This window comes from Coregonus lavaretus (genome assembly GCF_964263955.1).
Source record: "Coregonus lavaretus genome assembly, chromosome: 23".
Lineage (NCBI taxonomy): Eukaryota > Metazoa > Chordata > Actinopteri > Salmoniformes > Salmonidae > Coregonus > Coregonus lavaretus.
The window spans coordinates 31,656,132-31,668,392 of record NC_140010.1 but is presented as its reverse complement, the minus strand read 5'-3'; the positions used below and the strand labels follow the sequence as shown (position 1 = coordinate 31,668,392).

General features: G+C 43.5%; 1 protein-coding gene across 1 annotated transcript in view; it reads left to right on the top strand.

Annotated features, from left to right (window-relative positions):
• The window catches only part of LOC311098998 (dihydropyrimidine dehydrogenase [NADP(+)]), a 136,008-nt gene that overhangs the window by 79,703 nt on the left and 44,044 nt on the right, over positions 1–12,261 (top strand). The window contains exons 11-13 of the mRNA XM_084139589.1: positions 3,125–3,335; positions 7,631–7,815; positions 8,067–8,282. Of these exons, the coding sequence (XP_083995715.1) occupies positions 3,125–3,335; positions 7,631–7,815; positions 8,067–8,282 (612 nt within the window). The remainder of the gene's footprint in view (positions 1–3,124; positions 3,336–7,630; positions 7,816–8,066; positions 8,283–12,261) is intronic.

Sequence of the window (12,261 nt, the reverse complement as noted above, 5' to 3'; positions counted from 1 at the left end):
GTAGAAAGTGTGAGCCATATGCTGGATGGAGGTCTGGAGGAGAAATGGAAGTGAATGATGACTAATTATCAGAGGTGACAGGTATGGTGAAGTTCTCGGAGCCCGGATAAAGAAGAGTCCCCTGCCTTTTGGCTGATCCATTTGTGGTTTCAGTGTGGGTAAAAACAGAGTTGGGTGCTGTGGAATCGGTGAAGGTAACCAGAAGTGGTCTGGTGATAATTGTTTGTTTCTGCTGGTCAGAGGGAGCAGACGCTTCGCACCAAACGAATGGGGCCAGGAGATATGACTTGTTCTGCTCTCAAGAAAAGGGTGCCATTGAAGGGAGTGATTACTGGGGTAGGGGTGAAAGTGGACCAACTGAAGGGAAAGATTGTGATGCTCGTCGTTTGGTGCAACGCAGACATGGTGGTGTGAGTGGTGAAACAGAAGACTCATTGTCTGTTCTTTTGAGTTTTGATGTTGAGTCTTTGCCCGACAAAGTGATGTTAGGATATTTCAGTTATCCCGTACAAGCTTTTGTGCCGAATACAATACATTGTTACAGGAGTCAAGCTTATGGGCATGTGGCAGCAGTGTGGAGGGCGGTTCCTAGGTGTGCAGAAGGGCATGAGACAAAGGAATGTGTAGCATTGGGGAAAGAAGCGGTATGTGTTAATTGTAGGGGTGCCTATGGGGCTGAGGATCAGAAATGTCTGGTGCGAGAGAGGCAGGTTGAGGTTACCAGGGTTAGAGTAGAGCAGAGGGTGACGTATGCTGAGGCAGTGAAGAACGTTGAGGAAAATGGGTCAAGGGAAGGGATCCTGAGAGGATTCGTGTGAGTAGTAGATCTGTACCAGTACAGAGTTATAGGCCAACACGTGATATATGCTTCAAAAATATTGGCTTTTTAGCGTTCATAGCAATGGTTATCAACTGTACTGCAGGGATGGAACGTAAGTCACAGAAAGTAGACGTTGTGGTGGCCGCAGCAGAGAGGGATGAGGTTTGAAGTCAGAAGAGTTACAGGGTGTGTTGAGTGGTGGTGTCCCGTCCTTTCAGGCTGTTGGCCTGAGGTAGGACTATATAGATTTAAATAGTGGAGTGGGTGGTGTGTTTTTAGTGAGTGTAGGGTTAGATGGTAAGGTATTTGTTGATATATTTCCCTTCTTCCAAGCAAAGTATAAGGGAGTTATACTCCAGTCTAGTTGGTGGTGCGGTAATGCAACATTTATTGGGTGCCTGTCACGCCCTGACTCAGGGGACTCTTATTTGTTGAGTCAGGGTGTGTATATTCTTTGTTATATATATTCTATGGTGTAGGTCTATTATGTGTAGATCTATGTTGGCCGGTGTGGTTCCCAATCAGAGGCAGCTGTAGCTCATTGTCTCTGATTGGGGACCATACTTAGGCAGCCTTTTGGCAATAGTGGGTTGTGGGATCTTGTTCCGTATAAGGTTTGTTGTGTGTTACTGTAGGACTTCACGTGTCGTTGGTTTATTGTTTTGTCGTGTGTTTATTTGTGATAATAAACATGTATGCATATCACGCTGCGCCTTGGTCCGTCCCGTCCGTCAACGAGCGTGACAGTGCCAACCGCCGTTAAACCTCATCGAAGAATTGTGTGTATGGTCTGTAGGGTGTCGTTGCGGTTGGGCTGTTTCTGTGCGGTCTTGAAGAAATGTTTGGAGTGTGGTCGATTGTTCTGAATGGTATGTCTTCAGTTTGACCATCAGTGAGTTTATTCATGGGAGAATATTCAAGATGTTCATTATGTAAAGCCACTGCAATAATATCCTTCTGTTTTCAGTTGGTTTGTTTGGAGAGGCTTTGCTGGTTTGAGGTCCAGGCAGTTTATTGGCAGCGCCCTCCAATAAGGAGGGTAAAGTCATTCTGCATCTCTAAAATGTCTATAGTTTATGTAAATGCAGTGGTTAACTGTTCAATTTCTACCATCAGAAGTACAGTATTTGTCACTGTTTTTGGTCATCTTGTGAACTTGGTCAGCTGAATCTGTGAAACTCTTTTTCAGAAAGTTATCTAGTGGAAGTAACAGATCTAAGTCATTTTGGTGTAATACAAGGAAACCTAATCCTCTAAGATATTTAAACGATGCATGTTCTTTATATCTGCCTCTGTACTGTTTCCCTTTAGTGGGCCTAGAACCTGTCTAACGTTTAGATGTTACAGTTGTAATAAAAATGATATATATTTGCTAAGGTGTTGTCTGGTCTGTTGCGTTGCTCAGAACTGTTGACCCAAATCAATAGGTGACCTGTCACGAACCTGTCTTCTGTTCTGATTGAGGTGTTCCCCTCATTAAACAGTAACTGGTGTAGTCTGGTAGTTTAGCTAACCCTAGTCAACAGGTGTTACTTCAGTCATGTCCGCAAAAACACTACAGTGAATACTATGGTAGACTAGTCATGTCTGCAAAAACACTAGTCAATATTAGTATATAAATATAGTAATTCTACAGTATTTAGACTATAGTATATTTTTGTAACCTGTTGGATGTTTGAACTATAGTAGGACCACAATGGAAATACATTTAACTTTTTATTATTCTCGACAAATTTAAATCAAGGGATACTACAGTGTGGAGTATAGTATACAACACAATTCTATAGTAAGCACTACACCATCGAGGGGGGAACCTCAGAAATCCCCGGCATGAGCTTCCCAAGGACGGCACGTTCAAAACCACATCAACAAAGCTAGCAGTCCAATCGATCTCAAAATTCTAAAGTAAGCACTACTCGATCGAGGGATACTACAGTATAGTACAAATTTACTACAGAATTCTATAGTAAGTACTGTAGTATTTTTTTGATGTGGGTACAGGGGTCTGTAAATTCAAAAAGCTAAATGAGCCTTGGTATGGCCATCTTAAAACAATTCCATATGTTAGCTTAATCGAAACCCGGGCCATTAGACTTAGGGGGATATATTAAACTGCATTAAATGTAGAATCAACATCACATCTAAACATGTCTTTTGTCTATAATTTGTGTTTTCATGTTTCAAAACATGTTTCATCCTTGAAAGTCCTGCAGGCTGTGAAGTTGGGAACTTAGTCGAAAGGGAGGAACAGAAGAAAAAATACAATATTTCAAAATAATAAAAACACTTTCTCCATTTCCTCAGATGGAGCTGGCCAAGGAGGAGAAGTGCGAGTTCCTTCCCTTTCTGTCCCCCTGTGAGGTCATCATGAAGAACGGCCGCGTGGCTGGCCTGCAGTTCTACCGCACCGAGCTGACGGAGCGCGGTGATTGGTTGGAGGACGAGGACCAGATCGTCCGGCTCAAAGCCGATTATATCATCAGCGCCTTTGGCTCCATGCTGACTGACCCTCAAAGTAAGGTCTGATAGAAGGGGAATCAGGTCTGATAGAGGGGGAATGTTCAAACGTGCCCCCTTCATTGAAGTACCCTTAGAAGTGACTGTTGAAGTGCCCTTGTCAGATCTTATGAAGATCTTACTGTATTAGGATTGACCTGATAAAACAGAATACTAACTGGCAGAGTACTGGCAGAATGTTGATTATCAGACCCTAAATATGCATTACATTAAAATACATTACTTTACAATACATTATGTTACGTTGCGTTGTGTTAAGTTGCGTTCCAGTACAGCTCCACTTTAGGTGTGGTCTAATCAAGATTTTTCAGTCACCGATCACCTCTACACTAAACGCACCATACAGGAACATGCCAGGCATTTCATCCAAATCCATACTGACGTTGCATTAAGCGATCTCTGTCATCTGCGGCAGCCAAGGTCTTGTAAGAGATTAGCTACAGTGTTAATGCCCCAGCAGACAGCCTGCCGGGACAGTGCACTCATCGCTCTCCCCAGAATCCATTCATTTTACATTCTCCATACTTCCCTTTGCCTGTATGGTGGCCGGTCACGTATCTGGAAACTCTGTATGGGATTTCCTTCACAAGTATCCATAGAGAAATAGAGCATTCAGATGTAATTTCTGGAGGGCCAGTGAGTGTGCATGTTTTTGTTATAACCAAGCACTAACACGCCTGATCTAACTAATAAACAAATAATTCGTCCTCAATAAAAACCCTTATTAGCTGAATCAGATGTGTTAGTGCTGGGCTGGAACAAAAACAAACACCAGCCCTATCAAGAATTGAGCTTGACACATCTGCCTCTCTGCGGCTCCACTTCTCTGTACTTATGCAGATTGTAGATTTCAGCAGGGTGTGTGATACAAATCACCCACACAGGGAGGAGGGCTTGTTACAACCCCTGTCATAAGGGTCGTGTTGATTATTGTGTTTGTTGTTGAGATCATCCAGACCCATTGGGTGATTGAACCTAGTTTACGGACAACCAAATATTAGCCTAAACAGGAGGCAGCTATTAGAATGTTTTAGACCTTACACTTGACAATATGTGACACTCACATACTCTATTAATACTTACATACAGTGGGGAAAAAAGTATTTAGTCAGCCACCAATTGTGCAAGTTCTCCCACTTAAAAAGATGAGAGAGGCCTGTAATTTTCATCATAGGTACACGTCAACTATGACAGACAAATTGAGAAAAAGAAATCCAGAAAATCACATTGTAGGATTTTTAATGAATTTATTTGCAAATTATGGTGGAAAATAAGTATTTGGTCACCTACAAACAAGCAATATTTCTGGCTCTCACAGACCTGTAACTTCTTCTTTAAGAGGCTCCTCTGTCCTCCACTCGTTACCTGTATTAATGGCACCTGTTTGAACTTGTTATCAGTATAAAAGACACCTGTCCACAACCTCAAACAGTCACACTCCAAACTCCACTATGGCCAAGACCAAAGAGCTGTCAAAGGACACCAGAAACAAAATTGTAGACCTGCACCAGGCTGGGAAGACTGAATCTGCAATAGGTAAGCAGCTTGGTTTGAAAAAATCAACTGTGGGAGCAATTATTAGGAAATGGAAGACATACAAGACCACTGATAATCTCCCTCGATCTGGGGCTCCACGCAAGATCTCACCCCGTGGGGTCAAAATGATCACAAGAACGGTGAGCAAAAATCCCAGAACCACACAGGGGGACCTATTGAATGACCTGCAGAGAGCTGGGACCAAAGTAACAAAGCCTACCATCAGTAACACACTACACCGCCAGGGACTCAAATCCTGCAGTGCCAGACGTGTCCCCCTGCTTAAGCCAGTACATGTCCAGGCCCGTCTGAAGTTTGCTAGAGTGCATTTGGATGATCCAGAAGAGGATTGGGAGAATGTCATATGGTCAGATGAAACCAAAATATAACTTTTTGGTAAAAACTCAACTCGTCGTGTTTGGAGGACAAAGAATGCTGAGTTGCATCCAAAGAACACCATACCTACTGTGAAGCATGGGGGTGGAAACATCATGCTTTGGGGCTGTTTTTCTACAAAGGGACCAGGACGACTGATCCGTGTAAAGGAAAGAATGAATGGGGCCATGTATCGTGAGATTTTGAGTGAAAACCTCCTTCCATCAGCAAGGGCATTGAAGATGAAACGTGGCTGGGTCTTTCAGCATGACAATGATCCCAAACACACCGCCCGGGCAACGAAGGAGTGGCTTCGTAAGAAGCATTTCAAGGTCCTGGAGTGGCCTAGCCAGTCTCCAGATCTCAACCCCATAGAAAATCTTTGGAGGGAGTTGAAAGTCTGTGTTGCCCAGCGACAGCCCCAAAACATCACTGCTCTAGAGGAGATCTGCATGGAGGAATGGGCCAAAATACCAGCAACAGTGTGTGAAAACCTTGTGAAGACTTACAGAAAACGTTTGACCTGTGTCATTGCCAACAAAGGGTATATAACAAAGTATTGAGAAACTTTTGTTATTGACCAAATACTTATTTTCCACCATAATTTGCAAATAAATTCATTAAAAATCCTACAATGTGATTTTCTGGATTTTTTTCTTCTAATTTTGTCTGTCATAGTTGACGTGTACCTATGATGAAAATTACAGGCCTCTCTCATCTTTTTAAGTGGGAGAACATGCACAATTGGTGGCTGACTAAATACTTTTTTTCCCCACTGTAGATGATTGGTTGTTGAATGTCATGTATTTTGCATAATGTACACAGTGAGCTCCAAAGGTATTGGGACAGTGACCATTTTTGTTGTTGTTTTGGCTCTGTGCTCCAGCACTTTGGATTTGAAATGATGCAATGAATATGAGGTTAAGGTGCAGACTGTCAACTTTAATTTGAAGGTATTGTCATCCATATCGGGTGAACCGTTTAAAAATTACAGCAGTTTCTGTACATAGTCCCCCCATTTTAGGGGACCAAAAGTATTGGGACAAATTCACTTATGTGTATTAAAGTAGTCAAAAGTTTAGTAGTTATCTGTTATCAAAACTCTTATGTATCTCCGCTACAGTGAGTTTCAACACAAAGTCATTGTAAAGTAAAGTAGAGGACTAATAAATACTGATAGCAGATTAGATAGTGGCAGATTGTCGACTAATTGATAAATACCACTATATTCCTACCTAGCTAGTAGCTGTACAGTATGAATCACCAGCTCACAGAGGAGGCAGTCAGTGACAGTGGTCAGGGAGAACAAAAAGGCTGAGATCGTCAGAAAATAGGCCCTGCAATGTGCTGGGGGCGCGGTGTGTCAAGAACATGATTCGATCACGGGGCAACAGGCAGATGACCGGCCCTTTTTACTGCTGAGGGGCCCATCGCATGTTCTATCTGCGTTCCCTGTCGCTCATAAAGATAAATGGGCATTCCTGGAATGTGAGTGGATTCTTCTTAGATAGACGTGAAATATTGTCTACCAGTGACTTCACCTAAATAGCAGAACATTTTCAAATCTATCTTCTTTATTGTCTGTCTGACAAATATCTAAAGGTTTCTGACTGGTCCTGTGTTTGTGTGTGTGTGTCTCTCTCTCTCTCTCTCTCTCTCTCTCTCTCTCTCGCTCTGTCTGTCTGTGTGTGTGCATGTGTGTGTATGTATGTGTCTGTGTGTGTGAGTGTGCATGCCTCCATCCCTGTCTGTATGCCTACGTGTGTGTATAGTCTTGCCTGGCAGAGGCCCATATGACAGCATGGATTCCTCTCACTAATGGAGCTCAGCAATCAGCATCTGCCAATGGAGTTTTCTCCAGAGAGATAGAGTGGGGGTCTGTGGAAGAAGTTATGTTATTTAAGGAGAAGATCTCAGGAGTCTCTGACATGTCACACTCCACAGCTCCTACAGTAAGAGGGATGTGATTAATCCTCCACTTTCAATGATCAATGGACAGTCAGTCCAAATGCAGTAGCAGGAGGGGCAACAAGGGAACAGTATCAATAAAGTACTGGGATTATTTGAGAGGATTGCAGAGACAAAAATAAGTGTTACATTTTTTGTTGTTGTTGATTATCAAGTTCAAGTATATGAAATATCCCCCTGTGATGTAGTACACACAAAAGTAGTGCACTGGGCCTTTACTATTCCTGTATTAGCGGACCGATATAGCCTTCTGTAGCACAGTGAGAAATCCCCCCCCCCCCCCCCACCGTCATCGCAGCACCCCCACCCCCAAACATCTTCCCGCTGCTATGTGCTGACCCCTGACCTTTGGAGACTTCTGTCTATTGTAATAATGTCATATTAACCATGTCTATTATGTGTTGTTCTAAACAGTCCAGGAGGCCATGGCTCCCATCAAGCTGAACCGCTGGGGCACTCCAGACCTGCACCCTGAGACCATGCAGAGCAGTGAGCCCTGGGTGTTTGCTGGCGGAGACATCGCAGGCCTGGCCAACACCACAGTGGAGTCTGTCAACGACGGCAAGCAGGCCTCCTGGCACATCCACAAGTACCTCCAGGTGGGTGGGACAACTATGACCCGCTGCAGAGTTGAATGAGATATTACACATGGGTCGTATTCATTAGTGCACACCGTAGCAAAACGTTTTAGAACGGAACATTTTAAATAACAGCTAGTCCCTCCCTGTTTGTCTGTTTTTATCCTATTTGGTGCCTAATGAATACCGCACAGCCAATAATGATGATGACTACGACCATTATGATCATGCCTTCATAAAACCTGTTACAATTCTGTTTTTGTTCCCTACAGTCCCTCCACGGCCAGACAGTGGACAGCACCCCTGCGCTGCCTCTGTTCAACTCTGCCATTGACACGGTAGACATCAGTGTGGAGATGTGTGGCATCACCTTCCCCAACCCCTTCGGCCTGGCCAGTGCTCCCCCCACCACCAGCACCGCCATGATCCGCCGGGCATTCGAACAGGGTTGGGGCTTCGCTCTCACCAAGACTTTCGGACTAGACAAGGTACAGACAGACAGAGACAGAGAGATGCACACACGCGTGCGCTGTAATGGGCTTCATTAGAAGTATGCTGTTAATGGTTGTGTGTGCGTGCGTGTGTGTGCAGTGTTGCCAATTTAGCAGCATTGTCGCTATATTTATGAAGTTTTGTGGTGCAGCGGGAGAGGACCGCAGTTGCACCACAGCAAGGCAAATTAGTGCTGTGATGTCGTCGCGGCAACGGCAAAACGTCATCTAGCGACAAATCCAGAAGCCAATAGCGATTCTCACTGAAAAATTGTTGGCAACCCTGATGTTTTTGACATGTGCGTTCATGCAATGTTTCACAGTGTTACAGCAGTGTTGAGTATCTAAGCGGAATGAACAGACCGTTCCGTGTCTCTGTGTCTTGTCTTTGAGCCTCTCTAACCTTGTCCAAGGCTCTGATAAGTCATAACGGTAGCACATTAAAGCAGCCCCCATCCACAGACGTGTGCATTAATAAAGCTCTGATAACTCATAAAGGAATGCAATAAAGCGCTCCCAACTTGCACACACGCTCCCCGGTAATGAGCTCCATTCAGGTGGCAGAGACTCCAGCTAAACCAACACGCTCCCATTAGAACAAGATGCATCTGCCTTGTTAGCAATGTAACATTTGCTCTTGACAGGAGAGTGGGAAAAAAAGAGAAAGGAGAGAGAGAAGGGATAGAGAGAAGGGAGAGAGAAAGCCATTAGTTGTTTATTGAGCTCCAGCAGAAAATCTTTTGTTTTAATTTACTTTCTAATTCTAGTGATGGGGAAATTAATCAGTAACATCTGTTTGCTCTGTTCTCGCTGGCAGTTCTTTATTAGTGAAGTTAGAAATGGAAATGTACTGAGAAAAGAAAGACCAAACAAGGAGCGCTTGTTCGGAGTTGTGTAAGGCATTGCTATAGCAACAATTAGGGTAGTGTATCAGGTGCAACCTCACATTAAGGTTATTTTTTTCGACTGTGGTGTAGAAATTATTATCTCGTATAAAACTGAGTGGAAATATGTTGCTAGACGGTTGAGAATTTGTTAGAATATTTGGTAAGGCCAAAAGGTGGCGTAATCTTTCCCCCTTTTTTCGAACGGTAAAAAAAAATCTATTATGACTAATTGGTGGAAGTCTCGCCAAGCTTTCAAATTAAATTAAGAAATTGGTTTTCTTACTGAAAAACAATACATGAGGACTTTAATCTATAGTGCTAAGAGTGACAGTTTTTCAAGAAGCACGCTCCAGGATGATGGTCCAACCACTAAGAGTAATTCATTAGACATTGGATTTATTAGTGTTTTCAAAAAAAGTATATTGGATATCCAAAGTGATTATTACAGTTGCAACTAGCCTGCCTCCAAACATCATGTCTGTGCATCCCTTTAAACACTACTTAGAGGGATAGTTCAACTACTATCAATGTTTTTCAGGCATTTTCCTTCAACCTGAAAGTGTTCTAAAGTTGAGTCCACATTCCAAGGCATGTGCTGTATAGATCCTGCTATGCAGGGTTTAGTACCTAACTAACCTGTACATTTCCTTGAGCATTGAAAACACCCTAGTCACATGGAACCTGTAGATATATTTTCAGGACAAATACATTAAAACACCTGGGACTCTGTTTGCAAGTTAGCCTTTGGCCAAAATCCATCTTTTTAAGTTCACTTCCTCCCTCTCAGTGACTCATTTTATTTGTTAAGCACTTCGAAATACATCCCCTGTAAGAAATGTGCTCTATAAATAAAGATTGGATTTGATTTGGAATGTCTACAATAGCGTTGTGTTAGATTTTTCACTCGCTACCGCTCTTCATACTGGTCAATGTCAGTGCCATGTGCCTTGCTATTCCCCAGTAGCTCCTGCTTACCAGCAGCGCAGCAGCTCACCCCCAGCTCATATCTCAGTAAACAGAAATCATATTGCACTCTCTTGTGTGCTTTGTGTGTCAAATTATTGCACTGAGCCTCTCCTGTCTCTCTCTCTGAGAAGGATAAAGAAAGTCCTGTGTCAACAGTGCGCCTCTGTTCCATCATTATACCCTAAACATGAGGGACTTCTTTTTAATATCCTGTTCTCCCCCCACCCGCCAAGCGCACCCCCCGATCGCAAACACCCCAGCCGCTCCGCGTCGATAGCATTCAGGGCATAAGGCCTGATTGTCACAGTGGATATGGAAATATCCTAACACGGTGTGTGTGCGGAATAGCTAATTGCCGTATGGCGCGGTACAGCGGATGCCCACTCGCTTAAAGTTGCAGGCGGCACTTCCATTCATTATAATTAATGAACTACATTGCATATTTAAATGCTTTTTTCCCCTCTGGCAAGGATCGCTTCTACCGGGGGATGTAAATCAAGGACATAGGGATCAGACCAGAGTCCCTGGTAAACCTGGTGGTAAACCCTGTCTCAACCACGTATCTTCACTGAGCGACATGACAGTCAAGCAGCATGGGCTGCTGTTGAAGTGGTCGCGGTTGCGGTCCTGAACACTGACCAGTTCCAGCCTTGATTGATGTGATGAGACGATCTCAGGTAGATTCGCTGGGTCTTGTGAAGCTGCTGGAGCACACTGATCTGAAGAGGAGATCCCTGAGGGTTTGGACCCACAGGGCTTAATTAGCCTCTCTAACTGGTGTGTGTGTGTGTGTGTATGTGTGTGTGTGTGTGTGTGTGTGTGTGTGTGTTTGTGTGAGTGAGTGAGAGGCTTACCGGACCTTCACGTCACTCATGGAGGGCTGCCTTGCTCCCATCCAGGAGGTCTCACTAATCAAACTAAAAAAGAGAGATAATGAATTAAGTTTGGTTTTGTTTCATGTGCGGGTCATTGACTGGAGTTCATGCAACACCACTCTCACCACACACACAAACATATCCAACGTTTCTCTCCCCTTGCAATTGATCAAATCGAACTGAATGACTGCAGCAGTAAAGTCGGATATGTTTATTTAGAACATGGTCTTACCGCAGACTGCAAACATAAACATATATACTAAACAAAAATATAAATGCAACGTGTTGGTCCCATGTTTCATGAGCTGAAATAAAAGATCCCAGAAATGTTCCATATGCACAAAAAGTTTATTTCTCTCAAATTTTGTCCACAAATGTGTTTACATCCCTGATCATTTCTCCTTTGCCAAGATAATCCATCCACCTGACAGGTGTGGCATATCAAGAAGCTGATTAAACAGCATGATCATTACACAGGTGCACCTTGTGCTTTGGACAATAAAAGGTCACTCTAAAATGTGCAGTTTTGTCACACAGCACAATGCCACAGATGTCTCAAGTTGAGGGAGCGTGCAATTGGCATACTGACTGCAGGAATGTCCACCAGAGCTGTTACCAGATAATTGAATGTTCATTTCTCTACCATAAGCCATCTCCAACGTCACTTTAGAGAATTTGGCAGTACGTCCAACCGGCCTCACAACCGCAGACCACATGTAACCATGCCAGCCCAGGACCTCCACATCCGGCTTCTTCATCTGCGGGATCGTCTGAGACCAGCCACCCGGACAACTGATGAAACTGAGGAGTATTTATGTCTGTAATAAAGCCTTTTGTGGGGAAAAACAAATTCTGATTGGCTGGGCCTGGCTCCGAAGTGGGTGGGCCTATGCCCTCCCAGGCCCACCCATGGCTGTGCTCCTGCCCAGTCATGTGAAATCCATAGATTAGGGCCTAATGAATTTATTTCAATTGACTGATTTCCTTATATGAACTGTAACTCAGTAAAATCATTGAAATTGTTGCATGTTGCGTTTATATTTTTGTTCAGTATAGTATACTCTCTCACACACATGCAACTGGATACTGCACAGTCATACATATATGTTAATGATGTTAACTCATACACTTACAACATAGATACGTCAAATAATCAACCTAAGTGATCACGAGGAGGGATTAAGACGTTTCCTCCAAACATTAACGTACCTGAAAGGCCATTTTGTAAGTCCTAGTGCTTCGCGCTAC